At 42.3% G+C, this 25,776-nt stretch overlaps 2 protein-coding genes across 4 annotated transcripts; both read right to left on the bottom strand.

The window, feature by feature from the left end:
- Positions 1-753: 753 nt before the first annotated feature.
- Positions 754-12,603, bottom strand: patz1 (POZ/BTB and AT hook containing zinc finger 1). 2 transcript variants are annotated; one of them, XM_061070109.1, is made up of 6 exons: positions 11,225-12,542; positions 9,258-9,321; positions 8,967-9,138; positions 7,709-7,867; positions 4,176-4,388; positions 754-3,758 (listed from the first exon to the last, which is right to left on the bottom strand). In XM_061070109.1, the coding sequence occupies exons 1-6, from the start codon at positions 12,454-12,456 to the stop codon at positions 3,280-3,282; spliced, it is 2,319 nt and encodes a 772-aa protein (XP_060926092.1). In that variant the 5' UTR covers positions 12,457-12,542; the 3' UTR covers positions 754-3,279. The 2 variants fall into 2 exon arrangements, with proteins under 2 accessions (XP_060926092.1, XP_060926091.1); XM_061070108.1 differs by lacking the exons at positions 4,176-4,388; positions 7,709-7,867 and having other exon boundaries at positions 11,225-12,603.
- A 1,922-nt stretch (positions 12,604-14,525) lies between these two features.
- Positions 14,526-25,225, bottom strand: eif4enif1 (eukaryotic translation initiation factor 4E nuclear import factor 1). 2 transcript variants are annotated; one of them, XM_061069669.1, is made up of 19 exons: positions 24,902-25,225; positions 24,169-24,314; positions 24,011-24,084; positions 22,494-22,621; positions 21,939-22,213; positions 21,389-21,587; positions 21,116-21,276; positions 20,052-20,190; positions 19,579-19,755; positions 19,078-19,349; positions 18,594-18,668; positions 18,203-18,380; positions 17,830-17,918; positions 17,398-17,531; positions 17,153-17,234; positions 16,912-17,035; positions 16,510-16,818; positions 16,214-16,384; positions 14,526-15,455 (listed from the first exon to the last, which is right to left on the bottom strand). In XM_061069669.1, exons 2-19 carry the CDS (start codon positions 24,265-24,267, stop codon positions 15,268-15,270), a joined length of 2,874 nt encoding a protein of 957 aa, XP_060925652.1. In that variant the 5' UTR covers positions 24,268-24,314; positions 24,902-25,225; the 3' UTR covers positions 14,526-15,267. The 2 variants fall into 2 exon arrangements, with proteins under 2 accessions (XP_060925652.1, XP_060925651.1); XM_061069668.1 differs by having other exon boundaries at positions 24,512-25,225.
- Between the last annotated feature and the right edge of the window lie 551 nt (positions 25,226-25,776).

Raw genomic sequence — 25,776 nt, forward strand, 5'->3', positions numbered from 1 at the left:
TCAATGAAAAGATCTTGTTTAACTCTGAAGTACCAACAGGAGTGAAACAAATCATACATCCCTGTGAAGAAATTCCTTCCTGACGGCATCGTCCACATGATTTCAAACAAATAATCACAACACAACCCTTAATAACGTTTAAGTTGTAAATACCTTAGTGCAGAGTGGATCAAAACAAAAGAAGAAGAACAAAGACGTGAGTCGTGCGGCCGGCAGTGTGAGCGCTACCAGAGCAGCGTGACAGCAGAGTGACCAGTGAAACCATTACTGTCACCAACCAGTGATCGACATTCAGTCCCCAGCTCAGCTCGCATGCCAGGCACATGCAGTTTACACTTTTCAGTCAAAATGGCCATAACTTAACACCCCTCCATACAACAGACAAGAAAAAGAACTATATATATGTACAGGACCACCACTGACAAACATTGATCATATTGGTTGGTTCATATATTTATATATATATATATATCTATAGACGGTGTATGTGAATGGTATATTCACTTGTAACAATCACAATAAAAACATAAATAATATAGGAATGTACTGAATTAAACAGACAAATTTACTTACAAATAATAATTAAACAGAAGCAGGAAACAGACACACATGCATAGATGGCACATGTACACACACACACACACACACACACACACACACACACACACACACACACACACACACACACACACACACACACACACACACACACACACACACACACACACACACACACACACACACACACACACACACACACACACACACACACACACGTTTTGTATGTGAGGTCCTCATGATACCCAGTAATTAAATCTCATATTGTTTACTTTGCAACTGTGTTATTTCGACCTTGTATAGATCTACGTTTCAGTGTGAAGAGATAATGAAAACAATTTTTCTTATGAACTAATCCATTAAATCAATTGGTCGATCAATAGAAAATTGAATTAACAACTGTCTTGTCTTGTCTTGTTAAGAGGTTAATTGTTTCTTTAGCTTCTGCAGTGACTTTGCAGCTGTGGCATTTATGACAGCATACTAGTATCTTTGAGCTTTGAACTGTTGATCAGACAAACAAAGTTAATTGAAAGTCTAAATGGACATATATGATTCAAAAACAAATCTGCCGGATAATCGATAATGAAAATAATATTCAGTTACAGCCTTAAACCTCTTTTAGTCAGATTATACTATAGAGATCCTTTCATTCAATCACAGATGTCATACTGGGTTATTTAAAAAGTACAAATGGCTCATTTAAGTTTGTTCTCATCACAGGAATGTTTGGGTTCAACAGTTTGAATTAAAGACAGCAAGGTGGATTACTTGTGCCTTAACCGAGTGGACGTTAGTGCAAAACACAAGTCGTGTCATCTACACAACAGAGCAAGCGAATGATAGATCACTGACAGAGGGGCTGATCAATACAAGACGTGCAGGCGAAGAAGATGAATAAACACTGGACAAAGAACATGAGCTTAGTTACTTGACTCTGAAAAGGTTGCATTACGTTTGGTCGGTGCAGAAGCTGGTGGATCAGGGCGTGAATCCCTCCTCTCACCCGTTCACTGCTGCACAACGCGCACACAAGAACACGCACGGAACTCCATTTAACATGATCTACAGTGAAAAAATTATCAAAATGAGCAAATCACAAGATTTTTGTTTGACAATCAAAACTAAAAAACTGTACACAAAAAAAGAAAATCGGGCATGAATAAGTTAATAAAATATAATTTACATTTCTCAAAAAATAGACTGAAAATATACCTGACCTTGGTCCCTGGTTAATGTACACCACTGATTTCGTAACTAACAAACAATACTCGGAAACTTCGTCATTGTTGTGAGGGGTGTGGGGGTCCCAACAAGCTCAAGGCATGTTTCAAGACCGATTTTAAATCTAAATTTACCCGACGTGATAGAAAAAACCCTATTTCATTAAATGATAAAAAACATTGCTGGACACAGTATAAATCACAATAATAAATGGCTTTCCTCTCCTTAGGTTTGCACTTTTTTATATTAATTATTCTTTTTTTAAATTTTTTTACTAATGATGAGATCAAAAAAAGGCTATTCACAGCCAAATGAGCTGCCAGGGGCACATTCTGTTAGACGTGACCTCAGTCTACCAACTCTGCTCAAGATTCACAAATACAACTTTCCTCTGAGGTTTTTTGCTAAATAATGACGAAACAGGTCCTTCTAAGTACTGACTAAATTAGGAAGATTTAAAGCTGCTGGGGCTTTGAGGTCGTTTTCATTTTTTACCTTTAATTCTAGAAATCCAATAAAGTAAACACCATAAAACTTGATTAAGCTATGATTATCACACATTAACAACAAAGCACTGTGGTGTTAATACCTTCTGAGGTAGCTTAATTACTATTTTTCTTATGGGTGAAATATTTTTTGCCAACTTCTAAGAAGCCAAATGTGTTTTGTGTCGGTGCCATAACAAATAAAAGGTAGTTTTAATGATACTTGTTTTAAAAGTGCTTCTGAACTGTCCGTTGTCAGCTACAATCCTGTCGATAATGATTCCCAAAGGTCCTTGACAACTATCAGTGCTACTCAGCCACCTTTAAACCCACTCTTTTTGTACAAAGTTGTTGCTCATAATAAATGCGTAATGAAATATGCCGTGTGCCTGTTAGGAATAAGGTAAATTGTCTGAAATTAACAGATATGCAGCAAAACTTGTCTGAAAAATTGAGGCCAATTTAAATCCATGGTCTGAATAAAAACTAAATCCAACATAAATTCAGAACTCAGTCCTCCTGTTGCTCTGAGGTAAAGACATCTGCTTATATGAAAGATTAAAAACTGTTATAATGGCCAAGGGTTGATTTACCAAGTACATCAGAGCTGGCCGACATTTAAAAGAAAATCTTCATTTTAAGAATGCCGTAAATAATTAATTTCATGTCAGGAACATATGTGCAGCTAAGATAAACACACAAGCCAAAAACAACTGAGAGCCTACCAAACATAACTTCAACAGGTTCATGTCAGACAAAGGAAATAAAACCTTCATGTCGTTTCTTCACAAATAAAATGTACACAACGTTCACTTTTCATACTCTGAAAAAGTAGAAAAAGTAGGAATCGTATGGCAGTCTCTGACAAAAATATTGGATACATATTAAGCAACGTGACAAACAGAAAAAAGTAGTCTTGAGGCAAAGTTATTCCCAAATACGGTTCATCTTCTGTGGGCAACCCGGCTTTGACCAGCAAGAGACAAGCTTCATTATATCTCCAGCAAACTTGTCACTTCCCTCCAAAGTCGAGTCCACTTTGACCTGCCTCAGCGTCCACCAGTGACGAGGCGAAAGCGGACTGGACAATCTGAAAGCCAAAGGACTCGAGCAAGGACATGTTTTGTTGGGGGGAGAAGGGAGAGGACAGGGACGAGGTCTGCTCACTAGCGCCAGACCCTGAAACGCCCTGGGCCTTCTGGCCTTTGTGAACTCTGTGCTGGTGCTTGTTGAGGTAGGACTTTGTGCGGAAGGCCTGACCGCAGATCCCGCAGGTAAACTTCTTCTCAGGGTCCGTCTTGGCTTTGGATCCCTCGGGGGAACCCAACGCCCCCCCTGAAGCTCCGTTGCAGGACAAAGATGGCATCTCAAGCTCCGGCTCGTCGGGTTTGTGTGGAGATCTCAGTTCGTCACTGTTTGGCATCTCTCCAAATGAAGGATCTGATTCCTCTGATTCCAGATGAGGACATCTCTCAGCGTTCTCCTCTCCGTCTGAGGTAAATGCCACATGGGTAGGAAGAGGGGAGTGAAGAAGGAGGAACAGGGGAGGGAAGAGAAAGATTAATGAGGACATATTATTACTAAACAAGTTTAGTTAAATACAACTTTAATCCAGTAGCTGGCTGGCACCTGCAAAAGTCTCAAACTTAAACATCAGGTGCTCAGCGAGAAGACAATAAGCACAACTGGAACAAGATGAACAAATGATTTTACACATTAATGTTTGAATTCAGCAAAACAGAGAAGAAAGACATTTCCTTCAAAAATGTGTCTACAGGATTGAACTGTACTATCATCTAGCTCAGCCCATCTGCATAGTGTCCACTGAGGAATGTGCTTTGCTCATCCAACCATTGGGCCATGCTTGCACCATGCCCCCAACCCCCCCTCCTGCTGGACCATACTGACCTGTAACCGGCCCATGGACGGGGAAGCCAGGCACCCCGCCAGAGCGACACTCCCAGAAATATGGAGTCCCACCTGGCTTCCCCATGAGCAGCTCAGGCTGCAGGCCCAAGGCTGGAGGGCCAGGCTGTGGATGAACTGGGTGTCCAGAGAGCCCATGAAAGCGACCCTCCGCCTCAGACGAGGTGAGAAGCAGCTGGCGACTGGCGCACAGGTCTACACGACACCCGGCCAGGGAGAAAGGAAGGGGGAGGGACAGACATAACAGGCCAGCGGAAACCATATGGACAGAATTACCTTCATTTCATCACTAGTATTTGAAATGCAGTCGGTAAACACAGTGTGCAGGACAGGTTTACTCGTATGAATGAATCCATGCTGAGTGAACCCCATCACGGAAGCTGTCAGGGACGAATTAATGTTTTCCCTCCTTACCCTGTCAGCTTATGCTTAATCCTTATGAGTAATTATTGGTATATTTAATGAAAACAGTTCATGTTTGTGAAAAATACATTGGATGTGAGTCCATCTATTTGACTAGCAATTGGATTTACTAATCCCAAGTAATAATAAAAAACACAACTATGCACAATACACAATGTTGGCTCACTGGCAAACGCACAAAGCCAGCATTGAGTGCAGTTCACTTGCAGATTACTAAAGAAAATTTGGTTACCATGGTAACAGCAAGTGTAGTTTCTGAATGGACAAATTTCTAAATGTGAGTTTCTTTGACAAGCTCTTTCAAACAACACTTTAACAATAAAAAAACCTATACAATACTGCTGCAGAGTTCATTTTAAAGTTATTCAAACAAATTGAATTAGAGGCAAAAGGTATAATTACATTTCCTTGTGCATTCTGATCAAACAGGTCAAATTAACAGTGAGAAAAAAGCCCATACTGCGAATTCTAAGTATTTTTCACAAACAACTTAATTGTCTCACATGACATTAAATCCAGACTACAGTGAAAAAAATCAGTAAATATAGTGACAGTACACATTTCTGGCTATTTCCAAGGGGAAATGATACTTTCAGCTTTTTCTCCTGGTGGCTTAGCTGGAATCTGCCAGATGACAGAAAACTTTTTTATACTTTTTGTACAAGAGGTTTGTTCATTTACTGACACACAAACATTTAAAACTGTCCAACTGTGAAAGCAAATATTTTACAAGCGACTATTTGACAGACTAATATGTACAATTATTTTCTGCAATAAAAAAAGTCTCATTTTGTGGATAAAAAGAATGTTGAAATGGCAAAACTAAACACTAAACTAAACACTAATCTAAACACGATGCCCATCGTGGTTCCCTTTGTTTTCATGCATACTGTACCTTTAACCAAATAATACTGGTCCACTAGTCCATTAAGAAATGGCTTTCAGAAGTTATATACTTTTTTGACAGTATGTGCCAAAAACTCTGACGGGAGAATATCTGATTTTGCTGCGGTTAATGTCTTTACAGACCTTAATATGCATAAACATGGTGAGGAAATTGAATGTTGATGATAATAAAATCAACGTCTATCTGGTACAGCTTTAAAATAGTTCTCTTCATACCTATTAAACACAGGTTCTAATAACCACATGCCAATCTTTTGAACCTGTCCAGTATGGTTTAGGACCAATTGTATTTTCTCTGTATATGCTTTCCCCAGGACAAACCATCAATAGAGCTGGTTCCTTTTATTATGATGCTGACAACACAAAGCTATAGTTAGAGAAACTGATCCTGGCATTATGAGTTCATTTCATGAATGAGTTTGATGCTAAAACTTGATGTCATAAAAATGATACTACAGCAAACCAGAGATTTGTAACTCAGCACATAGTGAAACAAATCTATGGTTCCCGCAGAATAATTTACAAATACAATCTCCTTTAGCTTTCAAAGAAACAGACTATCTTACACACCTTTATTTCCTAATTTCTCAACTATTAGATCAATCTCTTCACCTGCCTCAAACAGAAATCTATGTATTGCTTCAGATTGAAATGAAATCTATAATATTGTTACAGCTACCATTTATTATGCTATGCAAATGGCCTAATTGTTATTTTGTCAAATAGTACGTTCCAAGTACAAATCAAAAGAGAAAATTATTGGTTATTTTTGCCAGGTGTGGCTCACTTTGATGTGTGCACTGTCTCTATGCTACTGGTTCTCCCCCAAAATTGCACAACAACAAAAGTGTCAATGAATCCAGGACAAATGGAGCGCACATTAGGACGAGCATGCATCACTGTGCATCGCTGGACAACTGCTGATGGACCAGCCAAGCAGGTACAGACACTGTTAATATGCTGCCATGGCCATGCAAGACAGACACGCACATACAAAAGCAAAGTATGCTACATAATCTTACGTGACTATGAGTAAGAACACAAGTATTTAAATATAATTGTGCTCAATTGCTATATTCTATGGCAAATACAGCCATATATATACTCTTCTATAGGAAAAGCTGCACTACAAGTTTTAATCTACAGAGGTTTCCTCCAGCCATTTCTGCAATGCTCACTTTTGACACGAGTCAGTGAAACTACTTTGAGCTTCTAATGTTTCCAGCACTTTTCCTGCAGCTTGTTAAAACCATGAGGTCAAGCTTAGCCTAGTTCTAATGAAGTTTCCCCCCGCTGTGAGTGTTAATTCTGAGGAGTTTTATATCACTAGATTGAAACAAAACAGTTGTTACTTAATATTGTCATCCAGTAACTGGCAGGTGTAACCGAACCACCTGCCAAGGCAATTGGTATGTTAATATATGACCCAAATGAGTGAGGAGTAAGGGAGATACTATAGAGTAGATATTTAACACCATGCAAATGAAATCGGACTAAACAGGTAAATCAAATCAGCAAGGGCATCACTACCATGTATTCTGAAACATGGGGCAGATTTTAGTAAACTTTACAATTTATATTTGAAAGCACATCTGTTGAGCACCAAAAACTGTAATTTTTGGAAGATAACTTTGAAAGCTAGCTTGTGGTGCTGCAGTGCCTTGAGAGTTTACACAGGGCTGTAGATGTTTCCTAATCACTGGAACTAAATTCACTACCAGCGATGGGATTTCTTAAGTTTTGATGCTAAATAGTAATTACTTACAAATTAGAAAGGACTTTATTTTGGATTTGCTGAAGGATTCATGAAGATCTAGTTCACCACAGTCTGGTTTACCTCCCTGGTCATGGGCATAAAAATGGTTTAATAGCTAGATAATAATAACCGAAATGTCCTAATTGAGCCGTGCAATGACAACAGGGAAAACATTTTTTCCATCCACCTGATTACCACAGAGAAATTTTTCGTATACACTGCCCCTTCTTAGCCAAAGACCCTGACAGCTGGCTAACAGAAGGACAACTAGTGAATGAAATTGCACAGTAGTAAATGTTTGGCAGTGCGGTGATTGTATGCTTGTGTTTTAAACATACACACAGATGCAGCAGCATGTTTCTCCAAAAAGCAGCAGCGCACATGAAAGCCAGAAACATGAACATTTCGGATGGGGCGGTCGGCCGCTTGCCTTCCACTGAGCACTGGTGTCCCATGTGGTAAGGGGTGCCGTTGTGCATCTGCAGTCCCCCCCTTGGCTCAGGGAAGTTGTGCATTGTGGCTGAGGGGGGCAGTGGAGAGCCGTGGTGTGTCTTTATGTGCACCTTAAGGTAGGACGCAGTGGAGAAACCTGGGACCAGAAGAACAAAGAACAAGGCAAGTCGTTTGACACACACAAAGCCTTGGCTACAAGAGGGCCGTCATGTAAACAAGGACGAACGTTCATCGTCAACCCTCAACAGGAGATCAGAAGTGGGTGCGAAGACCAGAATAACACATATGGTTAATCGGGGGAAAGCTCAATTATTTTCCTTTCCTTAATTGTAAATCACAACAAAAGAGTATCACTATATCAACAGCAAAAGTCCTGCACCAGGCAAACAACTAAATTATTTTAAAAACAGCCTTGGGTGCCACTTCCTCCACCAGAAGAACATTAGCAGCTCCAGAGTACAGACACACCAAGTGGGAAGAAAACTGAAAAGAGATGTTCTCATGATCAAATCACAATATCTACATCACCCTCAGATCTAATCAATGAACCTACAGGTCCTCCAATTTGAAGATTGCTTTGGGGAAACTATCAAAACCAACAGGGTGATGAATCATGTAAAATAATGAAATTGACTTTGATTCATCGATATGCTTTTCAATTCCAATCCTGTCTGGGAGGTAATGTTCAGAAAATAGCATTACAACATTGTAATACAAGGAAGGGCACAAACTACTGATGAGGAAGAAGATGGATTAGGAACCAGGACTCAATCTGAATACCAAACACACAAAAAGGCACGACACCAGGTTATCATCCTTTGAGGTGTAACGTTACAGCTCTATTGTGGCAGCAGTGTTCGCCGCTTCTTTCACAAACTGTACAACTTATTGAATCTGATACATATTTGGGCGTCAGCACAGTGCATTGCCAGATGGAAGCCATACAATATTCACTTTTATAGCGACACAGTCACGACACACTTCTTCTCTCTTGAGAGTCGACCTGCAGGACAGGATTACAGGACATCCTGCACTTTCCCATTGTTGATACAAATCAACAATTTTACAAAAGCTCTAACAACTACAGCAGTCCAACCGTAACACCATCCCTCCTCATATTCATATCAGCAGCCACAGCGACATCGGAATTACATGTCATCCCTCATTCGACATGGGGCTGAGTTGTCTCGGTGACCTTTGCAGACATTTGGTATGCTGACAGTTTCCAGGATTACCTTTGTTGCAGATGCCGCAGTAGTTATGTGTTCCTTCACTGTGCTTCTTCAGGTGATCCGTCATGTAGGCAGCGCGCAGGAACTTGCCGCAAACTTTGCAGGGGATTTTGTCCTCGTGACAGGCGAGATGTGACCGGAGGCGATCTCTCGTAGCAAAAGAGGCATTACAAATCTGTAATACAGATATTGACACGTTAATGTCTTTCTTACACATGGGGGTTTTAAATACAGTCATTAGCTGCAGGGTTTTATTATATATAACAACTCTAACATGTGGATTCCATGTGTTACCTGGCACTTGTGGGGTCTCTCTGTTGTGTGAACTTGTTTGATATGTCCGTTCAGGTGGTCGGGTCTGGAAGAAGAAAAAGGAAATAAGATATTTGAATATTATATTCAACGTGTGTGGCGTCTTTTCAAAACCAAAAAATATTTTTCCCATGTCTATTAAGTGACAGATGAAAACCCTCCTGCACACCCTCTTACTTATAGTGAGCCTTGTTTGTGACATTTCAGTGCCAGATCAGAATAATGCAAAATAACTATATCAGTGCAAGTAAGAAATTTACCAGAAATGTTATTAATAACACTTGGTGTATTTGTTTTAATTAACATTCATCTAGTAAAGGAAAGACAAACCATGTCTTGTAAAATATCAGAGCCTGATTGATCTATTAAAAAAGTATATGACTGAGGGCAGACATATATTGAGGTGTCACCTTATATGGGCTCATTAGACTTAGAAACTAAATTATGCTTCTTCTTCCTGCTTCCTGTAAAGTTTACCATGAAATTAATACAGTGGGCGTAATAACAGTTTGACATTGAAGACTGGGGAAGCAACCTGTAACAATAGCTGGCACATATAGGACCGTGAATACAAGAGTTGAAGTTTGTAACTATATAAATAACCCTAACGTACACATGTGAAGAATAAGAGGTCCACCATTCTAAAGCAGAATAAATATACCGGGCCTATTTCACAACAGACATTTTGACTTTAAACTTAAGCACAGATGTAACTGATCACATTACAGATGGCTCTTCCTCTGTGTTCAGATGCTCTATTAATGACAGTGTGACAGAGCCAGCGGTCCTTCTTCTCAGCAGATATTTTGACTTGTCATAGCAGGAAAGGCCCAGATGTTACTGATAACACTAAGAATGACTTTGTTCTGTTTGCAGTGGTTAACTCCATTATATACACGTGTGTTCCCCTGTGACAACAGGTCAAAATGTCTCCGGCAAAAAAAACCACTTAATAGAAATCAAAAAGTTTGTGAAAGGGGCAAATTATATGTAAGATAAAATAAGATAATCCTTTATTTGTCCCACAGAGGGCCGAATTTGCAACGTTAAAAGATCAAGAGAGTAGTCAGGAATAAACATCAGTATAAGCACTTACTAAAATGAATGTAAGGAGATATATGAAAATATAAATAAAGCATAAATAACTAATATATATAGTGTTGACAGAATATGTACAGTGTGAATATGTGTAAAAACGGATTGCACATTTCACAGACGGAGATTAATATTGCAGAGTTCAAAAGTGAACCTGGGTTAAGTGCACACATATATTTTATGTGCACAGAGGAATTACTGCTGCAGTAAGAAACCTTCATTCACGTGAAGTCATAAAGAATCGAGCATCATATATTTGGGAGTAACTCTAGATACTTGATAATACATCACACCACCAGATTGAACGTCTCCCCCACTAACACAGGGACGTCTCTCCCACCGACCTCCATTGTTTCCTTTCTCTACGTCTTTCAAACCTGTGTGGCTGCTGCTTTTTGTTTTAATGCATCATCCGTCCTGTGCGTGGACCTCCAGTGCAGCAGGTGGTGCCATCGAGCCAGTGGCTGGGCCTGGGAAACACTGAGCCTGGGAAACAGAGCTTGGGAGCTGGTGGCTGCGTGTGTGTGGGAGTGAGGCTGAATCACAATGATGCCTGATGTGTGTCCTGCCGTTATAAACCTGTGACAACACTATATGTGTATCCTCTCCTATCACTGTCACAGAGGGATTTGGGTTTTACATTATTATTATTACAGAGACCATCCCTTCCTCAGGGTTTGATTTGTTGTCAACTCACAACAACAACAACAACTCGCATGGTCACTCAAAAGCTTGAGCATCCTTTAGACACAGATCTACACAGCAGGGATCCTGGAGGCTGAGGCTCAGTCCCAGTCCCACCAGTGCTCCCCCCCACAACTCCCAACACAAAGACCTGCTGTGTGAACGCTCACCTGGAGAAGCCTTTCCCGCAGCTCTGGCACACGTACGGTTTCCCCACGGATCCGTCGTGGGACCGCACGTGGTAAGACATCCTGTCCTTGCGTTTGAACCGGAGCCCGCACACGTGGCACGCGTACGGCTTCTCCCCGGAGTGGGACAGCTTGTGCCGGTTCAGGTGGTACACGTCGCGGAACACCTTCCCGCAGATGTCGCAGCCGACGTGCCGCCGGGTCCTCTCCCGCTTGCGAGGGTTGTCCATCCCCAGCCCGTTCTCCAGCAGCCCCGGGTGGGACATGAGGGACAAGCCGCCCGCCGGGGACAGGCTGTCCCCCAGGCTGTGCGACCCCCCGCCGCTGGAGGCTCCGTGCTGGGCTTCGTGGTTCTTCAGGCGCGAGGCTTCGGTGAACGCTTTCCCGCAGGTGGAGCACGGGAACAGCCCGGTGTCTTTCTGGGGGGTGCTGTGGGTGAGGGGAAGAGCCTCCACGACCCCACCACCAGCAGCTTTCTTCGGTCGGCCCCGGATCCTCTTGGACGCCGGGGAGCCGTCCCGGTGATGCAGCTTGTTCCCCGGTAGCTCCGCGGTGGGGGACCCGGACAGCCCGTCCACAGGCTCCAGCATCGGCACCGAGGACTCCCCGCCGTCCTCCAGCAGCACGGCGGTGTCCTCTCCCGCCTCCAGGGACATCTGCACATCGCTAGCAAAGCTCCGGCCGTTCAGCAGCAGCCCGGATCCGTTCACCAGCCCCTCCGGAGCCGCCGGGAAACCCAGCTCCGAGGCGGCCGTGGCCTGGAAGAGGCTGGCCTCTCCCCCCCGGGAGGTGGGCACCAGGATCTGGATGTTGGACTGCTTGATGACCTCCGCGCAGATCTCGATCACCGACCTCATCAGCAGGAACTTGGCGGCTGTCATCAGCTCGGGGAAGCACTCGAGTCGCACCACGATCTTGGAGGTGTACGCGAAGTCCAGGATGTCTTTGAAAACTTTCGGGCTGATGGTGTGCATCTCCAGCTCCCTGGCGTCGCCCTCCGCCTGGCGGCCGAACACCGACTCGAAGTACTCGCTGCAGGCGGCCAGCACCGCCCTGTGGGCCGGGAAGCTCTCCTCGCCGACCCGCAGCACCACGTCGCAGAACCTGCCTCCATCTTTCCTCTGCGCGTCGAGGTTGTGTAGCATCTCCGCGCTGTGCTTGCTCACCTGGTAGGTGTACGAAGAAGTCCAAGACGGCTCCGCTACTTGCTCCATGCCGAATTCATCCACGGGCGGCGGGGTCTGTTCGCGACGCCGGCCGGAGGAGAGGCGGATTGACCGGGGTCGGTGGATTCCAGCGAGCTACGAAACCCAGAAAACCTCCAGCACCTCCGCGTCGGTTTAGCATCTAGCGTCAGACGTTAGCTGTAGCAAAGCAGCGAAAAATGGCAGCCCCCCAGCTTCCTGTGAACTTTGACCCCTTGGCTTTTTTTGAGGGGTGGGGGTCGCTGTGGTTTTGTGAGAAATGTCTCTTATGGGGGTTTCATGCTGTGATGTGTGTGTGTGTTTGCATTCGGTTTCACTCGTCACAACACCGGTGGCTTGGGGGGGAAGAGCAGCAGAGGGTGTTGGGTGTTTGTGGCAGAATGTGAACACGCAGGTCTCTTCCTGTCTGTGTGTGTAAAACCCCTCCCCCACCAGCCACCCTCCAGCCCCCTCCTCCCTGAGAGCTGACTGTAAACCATCACACATGTCCTCCATCATACATGTCCTTCATCACACTGTCTGCTAAGCCCACTGATCACACGTGTAGTACATCATACATGTACTAGAGAGCTGCCTGTAAACCCACTGATCACACATGCACAATAGAGAGCTGCATGTACACCCAATGATCACATGTACTACATCACACTGTCTGTCTACCCACTGATCACACATGTCTCTGAAGAGATGAACTGTAATTTTTACAGTGTTTTCAGTTTTGATTTAGGACCTGCTTTTACATATTCAGTCATTTAAACATAAAATGTAAAGCTACCTCCCACTTATTTCCACTCATATCATATAAACATAGGTTATCTGGTTCCACATTTGGTCAAGACACTATTTATAAAGGGTTAGTAAAGCTGTTATTAATGGAGACCTTATTTTTTTATAATCTGTCTGGGATGCAAGGTTTATGCAATATAATTTGTCTGTATTCATTATGACTGATGCATATGTTTTTTTGCTTCCTAAATCCATTAGAAATAGTTGGTCACCTTTAAATCATGTTGAAAATTAAAGTCTCTGGATTCAGTCCATGTCAGCAGTTGTGTTTTGTTTCAGTGTTTGTCCACATCCTGCTGCAGTGGTGAAACTGCCCAATAGATGTGGCTCCCTACTGAATTAAACAGCTCCTAAAAATGAGTGTCATGCTGGAGGATGTTCCACAACCTGGCAACCCCAAAGCTGTTCTTAAAAGTGGCTTCCAACTGATATATAAAGTATTAGTGGGAAATTATTTCACATTTATAGAGCAATTAAAGGTTTTAAGCCCTTAGTTAAACACACTTTTCTATCAGCAAATACTGAACAGTTTAAGTTTCATTATATTCATGAAAAAATTAAATTGGCAAAAAAAAACTAGGACCTTTTTCTTTGAAATTACACAAACTACACAAACCCATTACATGTGGTCATTTAAGAATTGCAAACAAGACATTAATATTGTATTTGTGGATAGTGAACAATATTTCTAAACGACTAACATTATTGCACCATCTTGTTTTGCTCACATACTCATCAATGCAATGTAATATCTGCAGATATAACCGCCTCGCTTTTAAAAAATAATGACCATTTAACACTGCTTTACATCCTTACATACTGTACAGTATATACAAGAAATGTTGCACAAATGGTTGATGAGATATGAAAATACCTAGAAGTTGAGTAGGTTTGACTAGAACAGCAAACACTGTACAAAATAAGGTTTAGACTTCAACTTGATGCCAATTTAAATGGGTGACACTGGACAATACAATCTAATGCATCTACAAGAGTAGCTCAACATTCAACCTCTTTAACTTTACATGGAGCGTTATTGACCACCATTTTAAGCCATGTTACCATGTTGTTCATATTGCTATGGAACCTGACAGCATTATGTTAAAGCAATATGTCCAATATTGTTCTCTCCTTTAGGCAAATCAGACAGAATATTAGAAACACTTAATCTGATACAATTCACAGTAACGCAGAGCTCTTGTATTTCCTGTGATTGCACTGGCGTGCCTAGTAGACTGACCATTGGAGATAGTCAGTGGCACAGAAGTAATACAATACCCATTTAAAAACAATTGAACTGTTTTACTGAAGTTTTTATTTATTAATTCTATTTGTGCTTTTAGCACAAACTGCATCCCAAACACCTTCCAAAAACTGACAGTGTGAGCAATGCTGTCCCAGATAGTGACATAATGGATGGGAGGATACATTTAAAGAGAAAGGGAGAAGAAAAAAAAAAAAGGCACAACCATCCCCCTCCACTTCTTGAAATGCTCCTGCCAGTCAGTCTTACAGAGAAGGGCCATAAGCCACATCACAAAGTAAAGTTAGAGTCCACTTAAGTTACTCCCGATGGATCTCCCCAGCAGTGGCCCTCTCTCAGTGCAAGGAAAGGGGGGAGATAAGGTGGACAAGACAGGAATGCTACCAACTCTTGGTGACTGTTCTCACAGTTTTCAGTAGAACTGCTTGATAGTTTCACCTTCCCGACACCCACATAAAGAAGCCACCATACCTATATACAGGGAGCATAACATTCTTTCCCATGGTCTGTACAATTAGGCCTATACATTATTTACTGTGCATAATCTAATACAAAACAAAATATCACTCAGCTGAAATAAAACATCTCCATCAATCTCCTCTTCAAAAGCAGTGACTTTAAAGTTGAAGCCAAAGCAGGGCATGGTTAGACTATCCAGTTCTGTGTCTTTCAAATAAAAAAATTCACATTTTTAAATGGAAACGTGGTAGAGGAGATCGGCCCCAAAATAAACAAAAAAATATTTGCTATCCAGCTCAGTGTTCATTTTCTTATGGCCGGAACTCCAATTCATCTACACTTATGACCTTGGCCGGCATGCAGGGGAGTGGCTGTTCCAACACATCTGTCCCGAACCACTTGGCGAGGCCTAGAGGGGGGCTGCCTCCATGTCGCTGGGAGCCGTTTGTCCGGTGGGGGCCTTGGCTATGTGACATTGGGCCTTGGACACTGGGATGAACTGCAAAATGAGAAGAAAAGTGTATAAAAGTTTAATCCAAAAGTTGAGAATAAACCTAGACACGTTCTCACCCAATAAGAGTGATATATATAAACAACAGTTTTCTGTGTAAAGATTATTGGAGTAATGGCATCCTGAGCAGAGAATGACACCTCACTGTGTGCTTTGATCCAAGCTCTTTGTTGTATTTGCATCCAAGTGTGTGCGTGAGCGAATGTTAGTCCTGCCTGCAAAACCACAATCTAGTTTTATAAATCTGCAGAGGGGCAGGATTAGTTCAAAGTGCTCTAATCGTTCCGGAATTTGCTCCAGGAAAAACTAAAAAGGTTCCCAACAAACAAAAAGGGCCCAAGTCAATATTGGTCTTACTTTTGAGATTAAGAGCTCGATGAGCAGAGAAAAAGGCTCTAAGTTACTACAGCCGTCTTGTAACCTGATGGCTATATAATTTAACAAATCTGCCATTTATGACTAGTTCAAGTGGGAATGATCATTAATCTGCCATAACTAATACTTCCACAGTAATGTAGGCAAGTCTACGGCACATATACTAGCTCTCTGCAGTTTATAACATTACATCTAGATAAAGTCTAATATAAAGATTATCTTGTGAATATGCACTCATGGAAGATTTTAAAGACTCCTCTCTCACCTTAAGCCGTAAACGTATAGTCAAACCAAAACCTTTGAGGCTATTTGATGCAGACACAATCACCTACACACTGTCAGCAGTAATATTTGACATCTCTTTAACTCACTTGGTCTTTGTTGCTGAAGTTGCTGCTGCATTACTGCTAACTGCATCTGAGTACTGGCTCGAGGAGGTAGAAGTGGATGCCCTGCTGCACTTAGAGGGTACAGCGATTGTCCCAGCAGGGCAGGAGGCAGGCCTTGAAGTTGTGCTAGGTCAACATGTGGTGGGAATATACCTGTAAGAACAAGACTATTAGTTCTCACAATCAAATAAATTATTCAATCAATAAAAGCCTCACAGTCAAGAACAAGTTTTACTTAAGATGAGAACACAGGTAACTTGTTTTTTGCATTCACTTACCTGCTTGGACAAGAGCAGGTCCGAGCTGTTGAGGCGGGATTCCCTGGGCCAGCATTCGCTGAACCACAGTAGGGTGCAGCTGGGGAGGAGGACGCGCCATGGGTACATGGGATAGCATTGGCACTGGGTAGATGGGACGAGGGTAAGATGAGGATGGTCCTGGAGGTACCATGGTGGGTGTATGGCGTCCAGCGGAACCAGGCCTGAGGCGTTCCTGCTCCTTGCTTGGCTGCGAGCTGGCCTTTACCCCCCCAGACTGGGCTGCGTTCCAATCCATCGCTTCCAGGTTAACATTTGGGAAGCTGCTTTCTGTAATCAAATAACCCAAATCTCCATTTTAGTGTTGTTGGACTTCATCTTGCACTCAAAATCAAGAAGTTTAGGATAAATAATGTGGTATACCATCTTGAGAGTGCCCTCTTCCATCGTCCTTCGTGTCTGAACGGCTCGATGGGTCATCTCTGCTTTTTTCCTTTGTCGCATACATTTTGCGGATTACAGATGTGGGTGTAAATGAAGGAGACAACTAAAAGTGAAAAATAAAAATCAGTAGCAGCAATACCTGTTTATATACCTGTTTAAACGTTTAAAGACTGGTTGGTTTTAAAAAGCGACTCTGTTGGGGAGCTCAGTGTATACTCACCATGCTGGTGACAGGATTGCCTGGAGAGTTTCTTCCTGCGGACTGAGGGCCTGGACCAGGGGAGCAATTAACATGCTGCGGTCTGTTGATCACAAGAAGGTTAACAATTTCTAAATGCATTTCCAGCACTCCATTTGATAAAATTAACTATTAAGAGATAGTACAGTATACATTTACTCTCAGGATTAAATGGCCAATTTAAGATTTAAAATATTGAGCAGTATCTAAATGTCTTCAAAACCAACCTATTTCGAAAAGACCTGTCCAGTGGCTTGTTGTAATTGGACTGGAACGAGTGGTGGGCATGTAGAGCGAGGTCCTGTTGGAACGCCAGTGCTTCCAGGTCAGCATGATTCACTGGCATTGAGAGCGCCCTCATCTGGAGAAACAATACATACAGTTGAAAAGATCCCCAAATGATGAAGTCTTCAGAGTTTAATGACAAGCTAAATATTTTGGTGAGCCAACATAATGCTTGTGGAGCCATCGAATTTTATACCGAACACTGAAAAGTGTTCTTTGTTGCATTATAATCTCCACTTAATTAAAATCCAAGCAATTAGTAATGTCTACTGTAAACAAAACAGAATAGTTTTAGCTCATGTGTGAAATATTTCTGAAATTCTAAGAATAAAGCCATTATTTGACATTTACTGAGTCCAGATATTAAAAGCAACCTGTTGCTGTGTAGAAGTTCCCGGGCTGATGGACCTGTGCATATCACCAAACTGTTCTGGCAGCATGGGCTGATGACCACCAGGAAAACCTTGTGATAGAAGTAGTAAAGATGTCAGATGTTGTGGCAGCATTTTAAAAGGCTTTCGATGTTCAGAGCTTGCAGTTGTAGCTGCTTTCTTACAATCTCTTAATCATTGACTAAGACAAACACTTCCCACAAGTATCTAAATAACTTTTGGATGCTTGGGCTCATTTCTGATTATTCTTAAACTTGGGGATGAAGTGTTAAACTTACAAGAGAGAAAGTTAGTACAAATAAAATACACTTATTCCACGGTGTGGTGTAACTTGTCACTGTTGTAAAGAACTTACCGGCTGGAGGTTGTAACCGACTGTTGAAGTAGTCAGGTGAGGGGGCTCTCTGTGGAAAGAGAGGGGGTGAAGGGCCCTTGTGTAGGAGCCGGGCAGAGGATGTTGGGCCCTCAGAACTGCCCAAAAGATCAACAAGTAGCGTGGGGGAGCCACTACGATGAGGTCCGCCCAAAAGCTCCTACAATGCAAAAACATTTCCCCAAGAAAGCCACATTCATTTTAATGTTATTGGTCCAAGTTAGATTTTCTCCAGTTCAGATTCAACTCAAACTGCTGCACAAAAAACAGGTTAATCCTGCAATAATGATGTATTACTACACATGTCTGGTTTGTGACCAGGTGCAAGTGTAATTTGCACATGGGATAGAAGAGCGACAGTAGGTATACACACCTGGAAAATGTTTTTCGGCTGCTGAGGAGGCACCTGAGATTGAGACATCGTCACCACAGCTGGGTCTGAAGTTTGCTGCATTGCACATGGAGAGAGAATGGGTTGTCAGCACATGCAAGGTCAATTTGTGTCCCTATGCAAGTCAGTTGTGCTTTTGGATGAATGTACATCTATCCAAGGACACTCGCCAAATCAGGAACTGATGTGCAAAAAGGGAAACCTGCATTTTTCATTCAAGCATATTAAAAACAAACCGTTGAAAAAACTAACTATATAACTATTAGAACCCATCGCTTTGCAGTGAAGTGGAAGTTAAAAAAAAAAAATAGGTTCTCTATTAATAGAGTCAAAAGTTGTACAGTCTTCGCAATTTGAAAAAAATCTTTGTAAAGTCAGCTGTGCTTCATTTCAACACAATGCTTTTGCTAGTGCGTGTGCAAGCCTGAGGCTACATAAATAAAAAAAGTTTTATAGAAATACTTACATTGTTTGAGTTGGTTTTGGGGTGGGTTGGCAGAGTTCCACTTGCCTTCATACTGCTCACTAGTTTATTAAAGGCAGACATGTCTGGGTCACGCGTGCGTGGACGGGCACTGGGCGCTCCAGTCAAAGCCTCCTCTAAATGCTCAGCCATGTATGGTGTGCCGTTTCCTCTCTGTGGAGGCTGCACCTTTCGCACCTGCGGTTCTGAGCTCAGCTTCATCCCCTTCATCCCCCCCTCCACCTCTTCCAGCGAGAGCACCGCTCCACAGTTGGCTAGGGACAGATACATATCAAGCATTAGGTAGCTGTTCAAAAGTGAACAAAACACTAAACAGATGGCAAAAACAGTCCCTTTTTATTTCATCACCCAATTAAAATATGCTCAAGTTTGTATCTACATTTCATGACCATACACGAGCAGATTATCTTGTGCACAGTATATTCCCGGTTAGGTGTGCTGCCATGAGTCTACACTTCAAACTTTTCATGAACTGAAACTCACTGCTTTCACGTAGCCGAGCTTTGTTGACTGACAGGGTGGAGAGTAGAGGTTTCAGGTCGATTTTGGCGTTGTGCAGCAGCTCCAGGATGTCCACCTTCTCTCTGCACTCTGATGATTGAATAGGTGTGAAGTATGTGACGGGGCCCTGGCCCTGGGACGTGCAGCGTGGTTCAAGACCTTCAATAAAAAAAAGAGGATTAATTAAACATTGAAGCTGTCAACTTAAACATTTAAAGAGTCCATTTTGGGATTATGAAAATTAGTCATTGAACATCTGGATAGATTAAGCCGAGAATTCTTACAATGCTGTTCTCTTGACCATTTATTGTTAATTTATTGTTGTTACTGTTGAAGTTATTGCCAATTTATTAATCCTGAATTAAAGAATCTTACTCTGGCCTACTTTTAAGTAATAGTAGCATTAAAACTCTTCAGCCAAACACTGGGCAAGCCAAGGGAACCAAATCATTTACCTGCTAGTTTTTCCAGCTCCTCGTGAGGAGTGGACCTCAGACTACTTGACTGGCTGCCTGATGGGCTCAGGTTACTGGAGAACCACTGACTGAAGCGGCTGGCTGACACAGGGCCCTCCCCCAAAACATCCTCAATCATCTGAAAGACAGAAACAGGCGCCTGTGAGTGCAAAACACAAAATCTGCAGACAGGCAACAGAAGGGTGCGAGAAAATATACACAACTCTTGCGTTTAGCGTGCTTTCCATCAATTTAGAACAAAATGTGCTGGACGATTGAGGGCAGTGTCAATAAATGCACAGCTGCTTGGCATTAAGTTGATTTAACAACACAACCTCCTTTAATTAGCAAAATGGTTGTGTAAGTTCTCAAAATTAGTGACAAGTCTAATGTAGCCATCATAATTAGGGATGCACCGATCGGGTTTCGGTGACAATGGGCCGATCCATATCGGCTGATCTATTCAGTGTAATTCTATGCTGTGCGCTGTGAGTGACGTCATACGCAAGCAACAAGCCGTGCGGAGCCGACAGTGTCCGGCGCCTCTCCCCGCGGTCCCGGTGCTGCAAAGTTGGTGAACTCGCCCGCGGGTGACTTAGAACTGGTGCGGACCAGGGGAATCCGACTGTTTAATTAGTATCGGTATCGGCCGATACTAAACCTCAGATATCGGTATCGGTAGTGAAAAAAGCGGATCGGTGCATCCCTAATCATAATAATGAGCATAAATTTGGACTGTTGACACTTGTGCAAAAGCTAAATGAGTTATTTAGACAGTGCACCAGTCTGTGACAACACCCACCACTGCAGATCAAGTTCAGTGAGATCTATCATTTACTAAAAGTATATAGTAGAATTATTGTTTGGTCTCAAAATGTCTTGTCTAAAACAGATTGACAGTTGTGTTACAGTTTTGACCTGAAATATTACAATCTGGCCTCCAAGAGGTTCATAATGAATGAAGTAAATTTAAACTTTAAAACCTTTACCGTTTAGTAAATGGCATAAAGGAGAGAGAAATAAAAAAACACCAACACAACCACACAGTGCACCCGAGGACTCACAGAAGCCAGTCCTGGCATGGTCTTCTCCAGATTGAAGAATTCATTGAAGTCAAAGTCTCCGGCCGACTGCTCAGGCAGAACGTCCGGGTGGGGAACCTCCTGGTCGGCCGACTGCAAAACCACACCTTGCTCTTCCGCTTGTCCACCATTACATTCCACTACTGCACAAAAAAATAGCTAGTTATTTAAATAATATCATTTAAGCTACATTATTAATATACTATTAGTGTTGGTTTAATTCAGAGGCAAGGTTTCAGAGAAAGTTTGACATGCCTTCTTTCAGAGACTCTGTTCGCTTCCTTGAGCGCTTGGACTTGCGTCTGTCATCTTCCAGGATTTTGTCGTCGAATCCAATGAGCTCAATTGTCTCAGACTGGCTTGTCGGACCAGCAGAGAACCACTCTGGCTCCTCCTCTGCGTAAGAGTCATTCCTTCTCCTTTCACTAAAGACCCGTTTGTCACCAAAATCTCTCTGCAAATAATGACATAAGACAATGACAATTTGAATAATTAACAGAACAATTCTCAAGGTAGATACTTTTTTAAATGAGCCACATATAAATGAAACTATAAAATAAAAAATAAAGCTTATTAATTTTACTTAGGTTGAGTGTAAACAGCTTGATTTTATACATTTCAAGAAAAAAAATGACTGAGCAAAACTGAAAATGTGTAAAACTGCCTATTTTGTAAAAGGTGTTCTTTTACACATCTAATCCTAAACCATCCAAATTAGCATTGTAAAGCAATGGTGACATCACTGCAATGCATATCTGAAAGCTGAGGGAATTTCATAATGGATGGACAGAAGGCAAACACCAACCCTGTATCTTTTATCTTTAAATTCTCTCTCCCGTTCCCTCTCCTTCTCCGCACGGGCTTCTCTCTCAAATGCGCGGGCAGCTATTATGCGTCCGCTACCAATTCTGCGCGCCCCTCCTAGACGGAGAGTTTCATTCTCCTTGTTTTCCAGGGGGCTAATTGGCCGACGGGTGTGGGGTGCAGGCGCAGCGATGCCTTGACATCCCCCTCCAAAGCTGCGTCGCTGTGGGCTCAGTATCACATCCAGATCATCCTCCTTTAACCGCTCGCGAGGATCTGAATACAATTATAGCAATTTGTGTTGACAAAATCTACAACAGACACAGGTCAACAAGCGTCTAAATATCTTTGGAGTAAATAACTTTCTTATCCCTCCTTCTGACAGCAGAGTTGTTTAATATTCGCTTAATCCAAGAATTCTTAGCAGTTATGCGCATTACAATACCAGAAATCTCTGTTAACCTAGTTTTTCACAGCTTCACGACTCTTCTAATAACTGAAGAACATTGGATGGTTAAAATCATCATCTGTAGATTTATAAAAAACATTAATTTACCTGGGATTCTTCGTTTCAGAGGAACTCTGTCATCCAGATAGTCCTTCTTAAATCCTTCCACTGGAGAGCTGCGCTCTGAAGTGGGATAAAGTGAGGCATGCCACTTCTCAGGGTCCCAGACGCCATCACTATCAAAAGACCATTTGAAAAACCTCAATTAAAAAGACACTCACCTCTTTACTGTCAAGACAAACCTCAATGGAATCACAGAAAGGCCTCAAAAACATCTCATATCAACTTTTTTAATAATGTATTAAAGCATTAGGACAGAGGAAGCACAATAAAACTAAATTTCGTGAATATAAGCATTGCCACAACTGCTACAAATACTAACTACATTTTAAACTTTGACAGGTGCACCAAGAATGATATCTCCTTTTCATCTTTCATCCCAGATCTTAAGAAAAAAATGTCTGATTCTAAATCTTTGTTTGTAGGGCTGGCAATCAAAGGAAAAAGGTACAAGCTAACACATACACAACATGTTTGTTACCAACTTGACATGTTTAACACAACCACAACATCTTATGGGGAAGGTAAAACAAAAGTTAGAAATGATCATAGATTATTTTGCCATGACTCTGGTAACCTCTTATAAACTTAGCTACTGGACGCCCCCCCCCCCCCCTCTACTTTTTTCAACAATTTGAATGAGTACTCTGTTATCATTAGAATTGTTTGCTTCTCCTTGCTCTTTTTCTTATCAGAAACTTACATCGTCAATTTTGTCTTTGCAAATTGAGCAGAGAAGTGACAATGCAAATTACTGATATGAATGGAAGAACACCACCCCTGACAGTGATGTGATCCACTAAAAAAAAAAGAATCACTAAAAGTTTTTTTTAGAACTGGAGAAACAGAGTCCAGTGAATCGTATAGTGATGAAACAAAGGGGCGAGTCTTCTGAGAAAGTAGTTACAACAGAGTGCAGTGAGCACATGAACCGACAGCAGCTCATTTCAATTAGTGACAACTGATATGAGCACCATCAACATTTATAATTTAAACTGACTGCAAGTTAGATCTAGATAAAAATGAGAAGCTGCAGCATCCAATAACCTTGTTGAATATGGTGATGACGATATGACTTGCGATAATCAAACAGTCCCTGGCTACGGACGCAGGGACCACAGCAGGAGGCAGACATCCCGGCCACAGGTCCGGGGCAGACCCCCCCCCCCCCCCAATACACCTTCATGTCATCTGGCTCTGAGTTCAGTACCACCTGAAAACCTTTACCAACTGCTCTGGCTGAATTTCATAATATGCGTTATTCGTGCAAGTGCTCCTCAATGTGCTTATAGTTGACACACATGTATGTTTAGCCACAAAAGTGAAATGCTCAAACTGCTGAGGCCCGATTAGGATCAAGGTAAAAAAAAAGATACAAAGTTGCATCAAAAAGGAGACGAAACAAGTATCTTAGTCTATCCTTTTTTGAACCACATAACATTTGATTAAAAAAATAAATAAAATCACTAAATAATTTGTTTATGTCCTAAGGAATAAAGACTTACCTGTCGTAATTCTCAGACAGACAGTCTGGCCTCTCATTGGAGATTGGCAGTTCTTTTATTTCAAGAAGCTCCTCCTAAACAGCAACAATTCAAAAAAGGTTAAGATCTCTACTCAGTTTATTATCACAACCTGTGTGTTTTCCCGTTCATTGTGTTACCTTCGTGTATGTGTGTGGAGCCGGGGCTGCTGGTTGTTGCTCAACTTCATCCGCAGCAACATCTTCAGTCTTCGGCTCGACACAAGCATCGTTCTCCATGATTGATTTTAGTTAGCGAACAAACAGCTTCTACACCAATAATGTCTCTGTTGGAAACAAAGTCAAGTTAAAAGTCAATCCACCGTGTCGTCATGTTTAACCTACTACCACGGATGACTTTGATCAATTGGTACATGAAAGCAGTAAATTAGCTAAACTGGTTGGAAAAACAAAATCAAAGACACCACAGCCAAAACTGTCATCAAACTATAAATACACGTTATCGGAGCACGAGCTAACTTACATGGGGGACAGGTTCAGCTAACGATGCTAGCCAATTAGCAAGTTAATTGAAAACAGCCAGTGACGCCGACGTTGGACGTGACATGTCAATGACACAAAAAAAAAATCCACTGGCGTTGGTTTAAATTAACGGATTCCAGTTGGTTTCTGGGCTGTGAACGAACACGTTTGAAATGAATGCACCCTCGGCCAGAACAAAAACACCCACACCACCTCGCCAATCTTTGTCCAAATGCATCAACTCTCACTGACTTTTAGGAGAAGAGGCGACAACAATTAGCCTGATGGAGGGCTTGCTAGCTCGCGACACACATCCAGTGAATTCGACACCTCACGAGTTGTACAAGATTTACAATAAACACCATGGAGCTGGTAGATTGATACAACTTACTGGCTTTGAACGTTGTGTGGGTGGGGGGGCTGGCCGGGTGGCGTCAGCTAACGATAGTTAGCTAGCTAGCTAACCTAGCACCTTTAGCTAGCTAGCTAACTAGCTGGGCAATGGGGATAATGCCCACCCAGCGAGCAACAAACCTAACGCCGGCTGAGTAGTTTTCGAGATTTTAGTAAACACAAATATGAACTAGGGTAACGTAAAACAGTAATACGGGTCTAAATAACGAATTAATTCACACAGAGACTGTGTAATCTCAAATAATAGTCGGATCTTTCTCTGTTTTCTAAGTCGAAGCACCAATTTTCCTCTGATCACCGCTTTAAGAAGGTCCTAGGAAAGATCACACTGTGCCCGCTGCGCCTTTGTAGAATTTTCAACGGTCGGGTGTACGTCCGCCGTATCACATTTTATAACTCGAACCATGCTATATAAAGCACCTATTAGTAGCATAGAAAATTTGTTTGTCTGTGTACACTGTGTAAAAAAAACCACTTGCTTTGTAGAAATATAAATTAATAAAAACTCAAGAACAAACATCAGGCATTATTGCGGACAGCTATTCTTTGTTTAGGGGTTTGCTTGATTTTGTATACGTCACAGCCATCTGCTCGGGCTACGCTGCAGAATGTGACACCCCGCCCTCTCGTGCTGTCACGGTGTAATTCTGCGTGTAGCCGTTAGTCTGTCAGGACCCCGGCGGCATTCTGGACTTTTCTGTTCCAGGACAGTAAACGTGTCTCCGCTGGAGGACCCGAGGGACGGTTCTCCTCAACCCGTGTGTCAGTGACAGTCTGAAAACATCCCTAAATAAAGTAAAAACACCGGAAGGACAAGTTTGACGCAGGCTGCGGAGTGCGCACGACGGCGGC

This window comes from Limanda limanda, chromosome 4 (genome assembly GCF_963576545.1).
Source record: "Limanda limanda chromosome 4, fLimLim1.1, whole genome shotgun sequence".
Classification (NCBI taxonomy): domain Eukaryota; kingdom Metazoa; phylum Chordata; class Actinopteri; order Pleuronectiformes; family Pleuronectidae; genus Limanda; species Limanda limanda.